Source organism: Rhipicephalus microplus, chromosome 10 (assembly GCF_043290135.1).
Source record: "Rhipicephalus microplus isolate Deutch F79 chromosome 10, USDA_Rmic, whole genome shotgun sequence".
In the NCBI taxonomy this organism is placed as follows: Eukaryota; Metazoa; Arthropoda; class Arachnida; order Ixodida; family Ixodidae; genus Rhipicephalus; species Rhipicephalus microplus.
Window position 1 is genome coordinate 14675305 of NC_134709.1, and position 12868 is coordinate 14688172.

At 47.1% G+C, this 12868-nt stretch overlaps 1 protein-coding gene across 1 annotated transcript; it reads left to right on the plus strand.

Moving 5' to 3' along the window:
* The first annotated feature begins 4440 nt into the window (after positions 1–4440).
* On the plus strand, positions 4441–12611 carry LOC119181848 (beta-galactosidase). The gene is made up of 3 exons (XM_075874563.1): positions 4441–6032; positions 9880–10152; positions 12319–12611. The coding sequence occupies exons 1-3, from the start codon at positions 4545–4547 to the stop codon at positions 12469–12471; spliced, it is 1914 nt and encodes a 637-aa protein (XP_075730678.1). The 5' UTR covers positions 4441–4544; the 3' UTR covers positions 12472–12611.
* The last annotated feature ends 257 nt before the right edge of the window (positions 12612–12868 follow it).

A 12868-nucleotide genomic window follows, 5' to 3' on the forward strand; every position in this document is an offset into this window, starting at 1 on the left:
GGGCTTGAGCTGTAACACAAGCGATTTTTCCCCACCGTGGCGAAAGGGTCACTGGTCGAACGGGCGGCGTAAACGAGGCAGTGCAGATGCCCCTTTCTTCGAGTTCAGCGGCTGCGGGTCAAAAGTCGCTGCTACTGAGTTCGGCGAACAGGTCGATTCGTCGTCCTTTTGTCCAGACCGCAACCCTCAAAAGCTGTGGAGTGCACGACTCCCCAGAGTTCGTCTGAGAGAGTGCTGCCCTGCCAATACCAAGAGTGTACTTTGTGTTTAGTTTTGGGAATAACTTTTTCTAGTTTTGTCGTCTGCCGATGAGCAAGGAATGGTTCTAAATTTTTGTAAGTTTTACTTTTCTTGTCGTCGCAAAAGCAGATATCATTCATCCGTTTGGTTCATTACTTTTGTTTTGCTTATATCTCGAAAGGTAACAGTTGACGTGTTTTATTTTAACAGAGAAGGCTGAGTAAAAGCCCTGTTTAAAATACCTTCTTTGTTTGGCATTACGTGTTGGTAAGCGTGTCAGTGTAGGTTAACTTTCACTTTGTTATGTTTAACAGTCTGACGCTTGCAAGTGACGCCAATGTGCGTGATTCATAATTGCTTGGTATTCTAAATTGTAGTTACGGGGCCAAATTGAGTTAAACTCAGCAGCTTCGATCGTCCAGACTCTGCCTAAGTCACAATTGAGAATCGCTTGCAAACAAAAAAATTCTGTTTGGTTTAGCGGTGTCATGCACTGACACTTAGCTAAAGGTGTGTCCGCATTGTGTATTCCTCCCGAGATTCGTTGCTCGTGATGCTATTTGTTAGCCCAGCGTAATCTCGAGGAAACATTTGGTTCCTGCTGGTCTGGCGATTTGATCAGCATCTGGAGGGTGCTTGCTTTGGCCAGAGTGGTTCGGCTTTGTGTTCGACTCCGTCGTTCCAGTGAACCTCTGCTGGCCTATGGAAATCTCAACAGGCGGAGAGAGCGGAACGGCTACCGACGGTCAACCAGCATCCCTCCTTCCGAGCCGTGCTGACGGCTCAAAACTCCGGATGCATTGTCTGGCGGCGGGGGTGCTGTTGTGCCACAGACATGTTCCTCGTTCGGGAGCACGTCTCCCAAGATCTAGCCCTGTTTCGACGAACTGTCTCCCCCCCCCCCCTCCCAGCGCCGCCTTCTGTGCAGGAGAACCGTGCAGTCCGGGGATAACGTCGTTTCCTCCGCCGAACCACTTTGCAGTTCCGGGTATGGCTACGTCTCCCCCTCCGAGCCCGAGAACTGGTCGGAGAGAATGGACAAAAGACGCTATTTAAGGCCGAGCCGGCCCCATGTTAGGAGATTTTGCCCCAGCCGACGTTGTCGTGCTGGCCGGCTCTGTAAAACGACAACCAGCTACAGTAAACTTTTGTTGCTGTTTTAAAAACGGATTGCCTCCCTGTTTCACCTTCGGGCTAAGGCTTCATCGAAGTCCGCTCGACGTCTAGCCGCTCTTCGCCACCGCTACCATCGCGACAGAGCCAAATTCCTAACACCCTGAAGTTTCTCTTCCAGGAAACCTCGCCGAAGTTTCTCTTCCAGGAAACCTCGCGTCTTCAATTGGCCACTCTCCAAGCTTCAAACTTCTTCGCCGGAAAAACGCCGGCTTCACACACGCAGCTGTTGCCACGCGTCTTCGCTCGATAGCGGTAAACACACACTCTTGCCTGTAGCTCGAGTGGTCACCCCTCAGGTGGAAATCATCTTCTTCTCCTGCTTTGTCTCTACGGACAAAACCTTCGCCGACTACACGGCGGAATACCCTACGCGCTCTGGCGCTAACTTCCGCCTTCTCCTCCTCTCTCATCTTCGCTGCTCGGTTAAATACCTTCCGCGCGCGATTCCAGAAAGTTCTCATCATTTCGTCGGCGCGATGCGCAGCGAAGGCTGGGGGAAAGGTCGGATGACCCAACCCGGCATACCCCGCCCCTTTCCATCTAGAAACTTCGAGTGCTTGCTCGGTCGCCGATGTGGGGAGAAGAGGTTCGTCGGCGAAGCCACGCTTTCGAGGGGACAGGCGCGCGCCCGGGGAGTCGTTGGATGTTTGTTTTCTTTTTTTTTATGCTTGACCTCGCGGCGTCACTCTGGCGCTTCGTGGCGAGAATTTGGTGGCGCGCCCTTTTTGAGCGCTCGTTCTGTGACAATGGCGAAGAAAGGGAGGGGGGTAGGAGAGGATAGAGAGAGGCGGAGGAGTCACGCATGCGCAGCAAGGGTGGTAACGCCGCACACCAGATATAGGTCGAGCATTAGACGCTTCGCATCGAGAAGACAGTTCGCACATGCCCCAACATCAGAGCTCGCGCGGTTGCACTCCCACAATGCCGCTATTCTACGGAAATACCCATATCAGACCACCAGAGAGCTGATAGGGGCGTTTCATATTAAAAATGCCAGGGGAAATGCGTAAGTGCACCCTTCATCACATTATCAGGAGATGAATTTTCATATATCATCAGCAATCAGTAAGTCTGATCTTGAGACACGCGCTTTTCTTTCGGAGAAACAGTAGTTACGAGTACGCACCCGCGTTGTGCGCGTATTTCCTTCTAGTATCCGTGTACTGTGCGCGCCTTATCCAGTCTCAAAATGAATGAGTATCGACTAGCCCAATTATCCGTGACACTGCAATACAAGCAACGTCGGCGCTAAATGTATTCTGAAACTGACGAGCGACGATTAGCTGCCTTTAATTGTTCAAAAACAATTTTCCGTCGTAGATAAAGAGCACAACTGACTGAGATATGTATTATCTTCTTATAAATACCGGAATAAAGTATTCTTTATTTATCTACTTATTATACAACGCTGGAGATAAGTGAGCACATATGAACACGATGAACTGCATAGAGATGCTGCTCCCATAGCATATCGTCAGGCTCTTTGGCACTGGAATTCGTAAAACTCACGGCAAGATTTTAAAGGGTCGTCAACCACCCTTCTAAAGTGTTAAAAAACTCAGTTACCAGAAAGCAGACACTGCTTTGTACATCTCGGTCAAATCGTTGCAAAGCAATGAGTTGCGATGCGAAGCGCTTATACATCATTTTCTTACGCGCCCTCTTCGGAGCTGGCAGTGCCTGCTCGTTGACGTCACACAGCAGATATCATCCTATTAGTCAATAGCTTGCAGACCAAAGGTGGCGTTCAGAGCATTTACGCTTCTTGCCACAAGGTGCCACCATGTGCCTGCGGCGCCCTCCATATTTGAAGGGTACCGCAGGCACGTGGTGGCACCTCGGGGCAGCCAGATAACATTACAGAGTAGCTACAATAACGAACATGCTGCAGGAACGATGGCGTGGGATAGCGGCCTTGTCCCATTCCGCATTATGAAAGTCATGAGACGCGCAGACAACCGTTTCAATGCTCCTGAAACGATTTCCAGCGTGTTAGACGGGACGAGGGGAGATGAAAAACGTTTGAAGCAAGCGAAGAAATCCCGCTACTCCGGTCCTTCTTGACGGATCCGAGAAGAAACATCTTTGAGGCTGTTAAGGCACCAAGCTCCGATACTTAGGTACTGAGGGCATTTGATGATTACGTGGGATAAGTGATGCAAGGCGCCATTAACAAAAGCGTTCGTGATTAGACTGAACATGTAATCGTTCATAAAATTTTACGTGAAAGAGTACTTCTGAAAAAATTTAAAGTATAGCATGGGACAACTCAAATATTCAAGAACTCAGAGCTGCCATAAAGCTGAAACATGCCAAAGCAAGATACTTAACGCATATTACACCACAAACAGAAAAACTATGGCGCCCGAAAAAAAAAAGTTATATCTTGTGTCATCTCATGCAATGCCCTTATAAGCCATAAAAAGTGTCACGTAATAACACGTGCAATTACTTCCATTGTCATTCTTGCGTTCATGCTACATCGGTTCCGCTAGAAATATAGCTCGTCACCCAAGAATATGCCAAAAAAAAAAAAAATCTGTGGTGCCGTTGACTTGAGCGTGCACGGGAGCGCGAAACGCACGCACAATACACGTGTTCAAGGCAGGTGGTAATAAAAGATGTCCTTTTTACCAGACGAACGCATCAGATGCGCAGCGTGACGTAGCTTCCAAGCTGTCCTTTATATATTCCGCGAAACGTGAACAAGTAAAACGATGTAAAGTAAAATACGAACACATGCTGACCGAACTTATCACAGCTGTATTTTCCCCCTCAGCCCGAACGGTGGAACGTTTCCTTGAAGACAGCGCACTCAAAAGAAACGCAATGATGTCGATGTTCTCGTGCATTCACGTTTCGAGCCATCCTTATATGTAGAAAAGTCATAATAATGTTCGACAACGCATCAACACCATCGGTGGACCTTCTCTAATCTCAATTCCCATGATCCAGCTGATGCCTAATGTAAGGAGGTTGTAGAGAGGCCACTCTTTTGGGATATATGGTTACGATATCACGCCAGCGCAATAGCGAACACCGGAACAAGCTTACTTTTCATGACCGAAAGTTTGTAGAGGCATTGACGTGTGCACATATATAGCCTCTTACCATTGAAAAAAAACGGTATGACGGGACGAGTTCGCGTAGCCTTGTTGTGCGCCGGCGTCCTGTTCATGCAGGTGCGTGCCCAGCAGCGTTCAATCGTCGTCGACCACACGCGGGCGATGTTTGTGAAGGACGGTCAGCCGTTTCGCTTCGTGTCGGGTGAGATGCACTACTTCAGAGTCCCGAGAGCATACTGGAAGGACCGACTGTACAAAGTCAAGATGGCCGGCCTTAACACGGTCTCCTTCTATATCGAGTGGAGCGGGCACGAGCCGGAACCCCAGGTGTACAACTTCGAAGACATGTACGATCTCAACGCCTTCATTGAAGAGATCAAGCAACAGGGTCTCCTGGCCTTGGTCCGTCCGGGACCATACATATGCGGTGAGAGAGAATACGGCGGATTACCATATTGGCTACTACGAGACGATCCGAAGATGGTGATAAGGTCCAGTGACAAAAACTACACGGCGGCAGCAGACCGGTGGTTCGGCAAGCTCCTTCCCATGCTGAAACCACATCTGTATCAAAACGGGGGCCCCATATTCGCTGTACAAGTCGAAAACGAGTACGGCCACTTGGGCAGGTGCGACCACTCGCACATGGAGCACTTGTTGAACGTCATGGAGTCTCACTTGGGCAAGGACTTGGTGTATTTCCGCACAAACTTTCCGTTTCCCTCGTTTTACGCCTGCGACAAGGTGCGCGACATTCTGGTCGCCGGTAACTTACCACCGCACTACGGAGTAGACACTTCCTTCAATGTCATCAAATCGGCAAATCCCAAGCCGGCGCCCATGGTGGTCCCCGAGTATTACACCGGTTGGATGGATTACTGGGGCTATTCGCACAACTTCAAGACAAAGGACGTCATCCTGAACACTTACAAGCTCTTGATGACTCGCAACGCCTCGGTAGCCTTCTACATGTTCATCGGTGGTACAAACTTCGGCTTCAAAGCACCCAAGGGCCTCGGTTTTCCCCTCACGACCAGTTACGACTACGGGGCGCCTGTTAGCGAAGATGGCGACATCAGGTCCATCTACTACGACATACGTAACCTGACGACCAGTTACCTGGGTCACGTGCCCAATGGAGACATGCCCAGAAACACGTCCAAGCTGAATATCGGCAACGTTCAGCTGAACAACTACATATCATTGGAGGACATGATGAATCACTTCCGAAAGAAAGGGTGGCTCGTGCAAAAGCAGGCGGTCGACCCGGTGTCATTCGAAAAGATGAATCACAGCTCCGGGTTTCTGATGTGCACCACTACAGTAAATCTGTTCACTTATGGCACGGGCCATCTCTGGATTCCTTATATACGGGACCGCGCATACGTGCGGGCCGGAGGCAAGCTTTTCATCTTCTACAACCACTACGTCAGTTATGGGTCCTACAAGTATGCGGACACGATTCCTGTTAAGAAAGGGGAAAACCTCATCGTCCTCGTGGAGAACATGGGAAGGGAGTACTACGGATGGCGTATGAACACCGACCTCAAGGTGCGTACAATTGAGGGATGCGTCTCGCCTGCGCATGACGCATAGGCGTGTGTGCATGGTTTCTGATTGGAAGTAAGTTCGGAATGTTTTTTTTTTTTCGCTGCGCTTCTTTCTCTCGTCGCTCGAGACCAAAAGGACCACATGCCTCAGACTGAACGAGAACAAAAAAAAAAAATTGAGCGATGACGTTCTTATCACGTTGAACTGTCTTTGCCCCATGGCTTTCTGGGAAGGAAGACGGCTATCAAACAGTTGTTGGAATGCAACATCAAGGGTTTTTTTGCCGCCATGATCGTCCAATCCAGCGTAGCTACGGCCCAGGTCTCTAAACAATGTCGGCGCATTGTTTCCTTCAAGTTCGCATGGCTTGGCACGTTACGTAACTGACGTGAAAGTCATGCTGCTCCTGACTTGACAGCTAGGCATGCTGGGTTCCAGGCCCACACGTTCACGGTGACGAAATTTGCAATGCCGGCTTGTTGCTGATGCGTTTGAAAGAAATTTTAGTAGGGCGAGGTGAAATACTGAAACCGGAATATGTCCATGTGTGCCTTCCCGTTTCCGTATTTCACCTCGCGCAACGAGAAATTCTTTCACGACTAGAGTTAATGGTCTTGCATGACTTGTAATCGATCTTGTTATTTATTGCGGCAGCAGTTACCGGCAAAATTTTGCAAAGCCGCGACCTTAAGATCAGCAGCCGAGCACCCTATAGTCACTGTTCCACAGAGGGGGACAGTTTAAAAGAAAGAGAAATATGTATGTGCATTGGATTCTGCATAGTAGACGTTTGCAGCGCTCTCCTGAAACACGAATATGTCACTCCTGTGACATTTGATAGTTCGCGCTTGTCCTTTGTATAACTGCGCGTTCTTTTCGATTGCCCATTCTTGGGCTTTAGCGCTGGAAGTTTCAAACCGCCTGTTGTTTTTCACGGGACCATCGAATTAACTTACTATCACAATTCTGCCGCTAGTTCGTTATTTTGAGTTCGAATACGAAACTGTGTCTTTCACCGTTATCTGGCCCAACGCGGATTATCGGATTGGAACACCCGGCAGCTACGTCACCATGGTGTGACAAGAAGGTCACCAGTTGAGCAGAGCTGTGTTCACCAGTAAGTCGCACGCCACTGCCTTTTGTGGCTAGGACTATGTAATCGAACTGTATAACCAATATCTGCAAACGAAGAAAACGTGTAATTCGGTTATTAAAACTCATGTACTAAAGTAAACGAGGTTTCACTGCAAGTCCTGTCGTTATCTGCCAGGATTGGGGGTGTGCTACGACCGTACGTCGAACGCTGCCTTCCAGACCTGAACAGAATTCGTTGCTTCACCTTTGCAGCGAAAATAACTTTTTCAAGTCACAGCGAAAGTTGGTAGAGCAGCCTTTCAGATCCTTTATAAACGAAGCATTTCTGTGCGTACTGTCTGTCTGTCTATCTATCTATCTATCTATCTATCTATCTATCTATCTATCTATCTATCTATCTATCTATCTATCTATCTATCTATCTATCTATCTATCTATCTATCTGGCGGCCTAAGACCAGGTGCTTTCATGATCACCTCCTTAACTTGGGGCACACATAAATTAGTAAGGGGGGGGGGGGTAAGATGGTTTGACGAATACGACGCGCTGGTCAACATATGAATAATGCCATAATCTCGTCGCATACCTTGTCAAACGTTTTCCTGAAAACATTGGCACATACCCGAAGGCGGGTATGTGCCACTGGTATGCGCGTAAGTGCCACAGGTGACGGGCATTTCATATCTACACAGGAACGGTGAGAATACACTCGCGTGAATCATCGTCATTCATCACTCTTTCACTCCCCAGTCACCCTTCCCCAGTGTAGACTAGCAGGCCAGAGCAAACTATAGCTCAGGCCAACCTCTCTACATTTCTGAAAATAAATTCTCACTCTCTCTCTTTCTCTCTCTCTCTCTCTCTCTCTCTCTCTTTCTCTCTCTCTCTGTGTAATTTCAACGCTCCAGCATTAAAAAAGAGCTGACATAGACTGCCTTGACCAGACGAATGCGAATAATAAATGTTTGTGAAGCGTCCACTCAGGCTGCAGTACTGGCTATTATATTTTATAAACATTACATATATACTCCTATGATACAGACATCATGTCGGCGTAACCTTAATTGTAGTTAGGTGCTATCCGCCGCAGTTGAGTAACATAGCAGCGTCGAGGGCTACCATCCTTGCAAGCCCCAGCGCAAACACCAACGCTTTATACCAGCGTATACCACTTCTGGTGTTTCTGGTATTATTGTTGCTGTTGGCACCGTTCCACAACTGAAACAACTGCCAATATAAAACATATGCGGCTGTTTAACGTATGTGTATATATTGATCACTGCTTGATAACGCCTCGTTCAATAAAAAATTAAAACACATTCACTTTGCATCGTTATGCATCTCATAACTTCGATTCCCAATGTACGTGGGATCTGCCGAACTTTCTTAAACATTCGGTTACTGCTGCAAACGCACTTGCAGGGTACTCACTTTGTCATAAATCATCATAATTTTTTTCTGTATTGGGCAAGCATCAGTATGTCATCCTTTATCATTTTTCGGGGAAGTGTGGTACACGCTACAGACATACAAGAAATTTTGTGCAGTGTATTTCGTGCTGTGGCTTACAACGATGAAGAATTATGCCCGAAGGTTTAGTATAATTGGTTGTACTATTCGGCGACCACCGCTTTATGCAATTGGCGTTGCTTGCTCCTTCGCTGTCCTAAAACTCTTTATCACTCCTATTAAGGCGGTTTATTTCCCGACGTCAAGCCAGCCTAGGCGTAGTTTTCAGGAAAGTTTCAAGCACCGGCATTCCCTGTGGTATAACACTGGGCTGGTACCCTGGGGACCCGGGTTCCAATTTCTGCGCGGACTTGGTTTTTTTTCTCATTCACAAAGTTTATTTCACACGATAGTGGTTAGGGACGCCGGTGGTGATGACGCACGCGATCCTCATTGTCTCCTGATAAGAGCTTCAGCTGTAAAAAATGGCTTATTTTGGAAGTTATATCCAACTGGGAAAAGAAACCAAGTAATTTCAGATAACTGAACAAGCCAAGCAAAGTAACCAGCAATATCATAGCCGAAATGTACGATGCTATGAAATTTATTAGCTTTACCAGTTGCGCGAGTAGTTATATGTCATAATGGTTTGCATACGTTCGAAGTCACGTTGCAAGGCCTGTGGAATTGTTTGAAGACTTCGTTATACCACGACTGTTTCGTTATTTCTCACATCATGAGTCAGTAATTGTGGAAGTGTGTCGTGACTATAGGACACCTTTAGGCGGTGACTTAATAGGATACCTGTGATTTCCATTAATTTCACTGTTTTTTACAAATGTCCCTCTTAAAGAGTCTATTACTAGTCATGAGCACGGTCCTTTACAATACAGAAAACGTCTTTCTGATGTTAAGAGCGAAAGTACCTTCGAACGTGGAAACTTACCTCTGTTAAATTCTACTACTGTGCTACTCGAAGATATAACTCTTCAGTGATAAGTGCTGTAAAGTATGTGTCAGAGAAGTCATATGAGCAGTCCTGCCTTTCTGCAGATTAGACTTCAATGTCAGACATTTACTAAATTAAGTATGGGTCATAAATATCGCACAATATGTATTACTATGATCAGCTACGCAGTTAGACTGCTTGTTCTTGAGAAAGAATGTGCCTGGAGTCTTGAATAGAGGCGGTTGGTGGTGCTATCTCTCACAAGAAAGTGCCAAGGCCAGAAATGCACTTTGAACATCAGAAAATTCAAAGTGTTGGCTTGACGTACCCCAATACGCGGAACTTCTCATGCAGGGCCTCAACTATGTTTATCTCAACAGCGTCAAACTCAACAACTGGACAACAGAAGTGGTTCCCATCAACAAGAACAGAGACATCAGCGAGATCCTCCGGATTGTTCAGCAGAAGGGGAATGGAACAACTCCCGGTTTCTTCCATGGCACGTTCACTTTGAAAAAAGAACAGCAACCCGCTGAGACCTTCCTGGACCCGAGAGGATGGATTAAGGGTTTCGCGTTCATTAATGGCATCAACTTGGGTCGCTATTGGCCACCAACAGGACCGCAGGTAACTGAGACCCGCTCCCATCTGAGATATTGCTATTCATGATTATGTGCTAATAGTGTTCAAGATTCTTTTTTCAAGTTAATATTTGCACTTTATGCGGAGGCGCAGCCCCCCTTTTCAGCTCGCTCTATGTATTGAACCTCCCCCACCACCCTGCGGAAGCCTTCAGCATCTAGCGTGACTTTGCATTGCTTGCAATGTTTTCGCTCCTGCCTTGATTTTACATGGCCTCCGCGATGATCCAACCTTTGAGCAAGTGTCTATGTGATGTGATGACATTGTAGCACCTTCATTATCATCATTATAACGACTCATTCATTATTCACCACTCTGCGCCTCTCGCGTTGCTTGTGCTCGGAGCTGGAGGCGCGTGCTAGAACACACCGGGTCCAACACACGACTACGTCCAACACGCAACTTCCATGTTGGACGCAAGCTGCAGCCGCCGCTGAGCTTCGACCCGGGGAGAACAAAGCGGCGAGACTGGCACGGCCACGTCAGCCGCCTTCACGACGTCATGTCACGTCCCTCGTCTTTACTCATGTTACACCATTATGTGACGTGACATCATGTGACGTCATGATCACGTCGAAATCGTGACGATCTATGGCATAACGACGGCAGGTGGTGAAGTCATCTGGTGATCGTGATTTTTCTTCAGTCAATAATGTTGATGCTGCCGATACGACACACCAACTGTCAATTTTAGCGTTTTATGAGGCACTAAGGCCTCAATAAAGTCCATCATGCATTTGCCTGCACGAATGTACTCCTCGGACATGGTTTTATCCGGCCTCGGGGATCGGGCTTCTTTGTACCTTATTCGGTGATGGCACGCTTACAATGTCGTGCAGCCTGAATATATGGGACGTCATGACGTCATAGGTTGACGTTATCACATATTGACGATTTCTAACATCGCTCGTGTTGATGCAGCTGACGCCAGGAATAACTTTTTCTCCTTCGATAAGACATCTATTGGTTTTTCCTTCAAAATTAGAAATAGTTCAAAACAAAGAGGCTAGATTTCTTTCTAATTCCCATCACTAGATGAACGGCAAACGGATGGAAAGATGGCAACTGCAGACAATTCAGTGTTAGATTGCCATTACAGCGTGTCTGGTGGTTGGTGGCGGAATAAAACGCACCTCGGATGGGAATAAAATTGCGCGATTGCGTTTCCTCATTAAATATATTAAAGGACATCTCAATAGCACTATATGCCATGAGGAACAGCTTTAGAACTGCCCCGCCGTGGTGGTCTAGTGGCTAAAGTACTCGGCTGCTGACCGGCAGGTCGCGGGATCGAATACCGGCTGCAGCGGCTGCATTTCCGATGGAGGCGGAAATGTTGTAGGCCCGTGTGCTCAGATTTGGGTGCACGTTAAAGAACCCCAGGTGGTCGAAATTTCCGGAGCCCTCCACTACGGCGTCGCTCATAATCATATGGTGGTTTGGTGACATTAAATCACACATCATCGTCATCACAGCTTCAGATCTATAAAGTTCTTAATACTCGAAGACGCACCACAGGGATTGGGCAAGATTAACATTGTGTACCGCAGGTGCCAATGTCAAACAAAAACGACCATCTCAAACTAAAAAAATAAATAGCAAAAAACCACTAGCCCTGCGCTGTACGCGCAGCATTGTCACAGCGAAAGCGGAAAGAGCGTCCTTCACGACCCCTTTTTTAACATTCTTTGGGTAGCTGCGGCAAGCACACTTGCAAGGTACCCACTACGCCAATAATCATTGTCTTGTAGGCAGGCATTCGCTATGTCATTCTTCGGAGAAGCGTGGTACCTGCTACAAACCTGCAAGGAACGTTGTGCAATTTTCATCTGCTGTGGCTGACCACGAAGATTTATGCTAGAAGCGTTTGTAATATCCGCACTCGACCCCACAGTGGGTATGCGCCATAGTTAATAGATGAACAATATCAAGCTTTTGTACAGAGTTGCAGCATTCGGCGACCCACACGTGTCACGATTCTTTTTATGTCACAATTGGTTGTTTCTTTGCTGTTGAGCGACCCTTTATTGCTCGTTTTAACGCGACTCCTCTCCCGACGTCAAACCTGCTTCGAGTCAATTACCAACGTGTCTCGGCTTCTTCCTTCTAGAGTCACACCATTGTATTCACCTAACTCTCTCTCATGCGCAGGTGACGCTGTACATACCGGGTGTGTACCTGAGGCCTCACCCTGAAGAGAACCACCTGCTTCTCTTCGAGACCGAAGAAGCGCCAGCGAACCGCACAGTCATGTTGGTGGACAAGCCAATCTTAGACGCTGACATCGACAAACCGAGGCCCTGAAGATTACACGTGTCACGTAAAGAACTGAGTTTTACCGTGCAGCTGTTATAATTTTCGTTGTAGCTTTACGCGTTCGCAAAACGTATCACAATTCTTGGTTGCTTGCTTGGTTGCTTGCTTGCTTGCTGTTATATATGCTTTAGCTCGCGCCCACTACAGGGGGAATGGGCCATGAGAAAGAGGAATTACAAATTTTGACGAAAAAATTAACTATTCCGTCATCTAGGGAATATAGGACTGCTCAATTTGAAGAATACCGACGAACAAAGTAGGTACATAACTATTATTGAATTGAACAAATAAATGGTAATTGCAATGAACTAGAATTTCATTTGTAAACAAAAAAATCTAACAAGCGAACATTCCTTTGTCGCTGAGAATTTCACTAACAGCTATG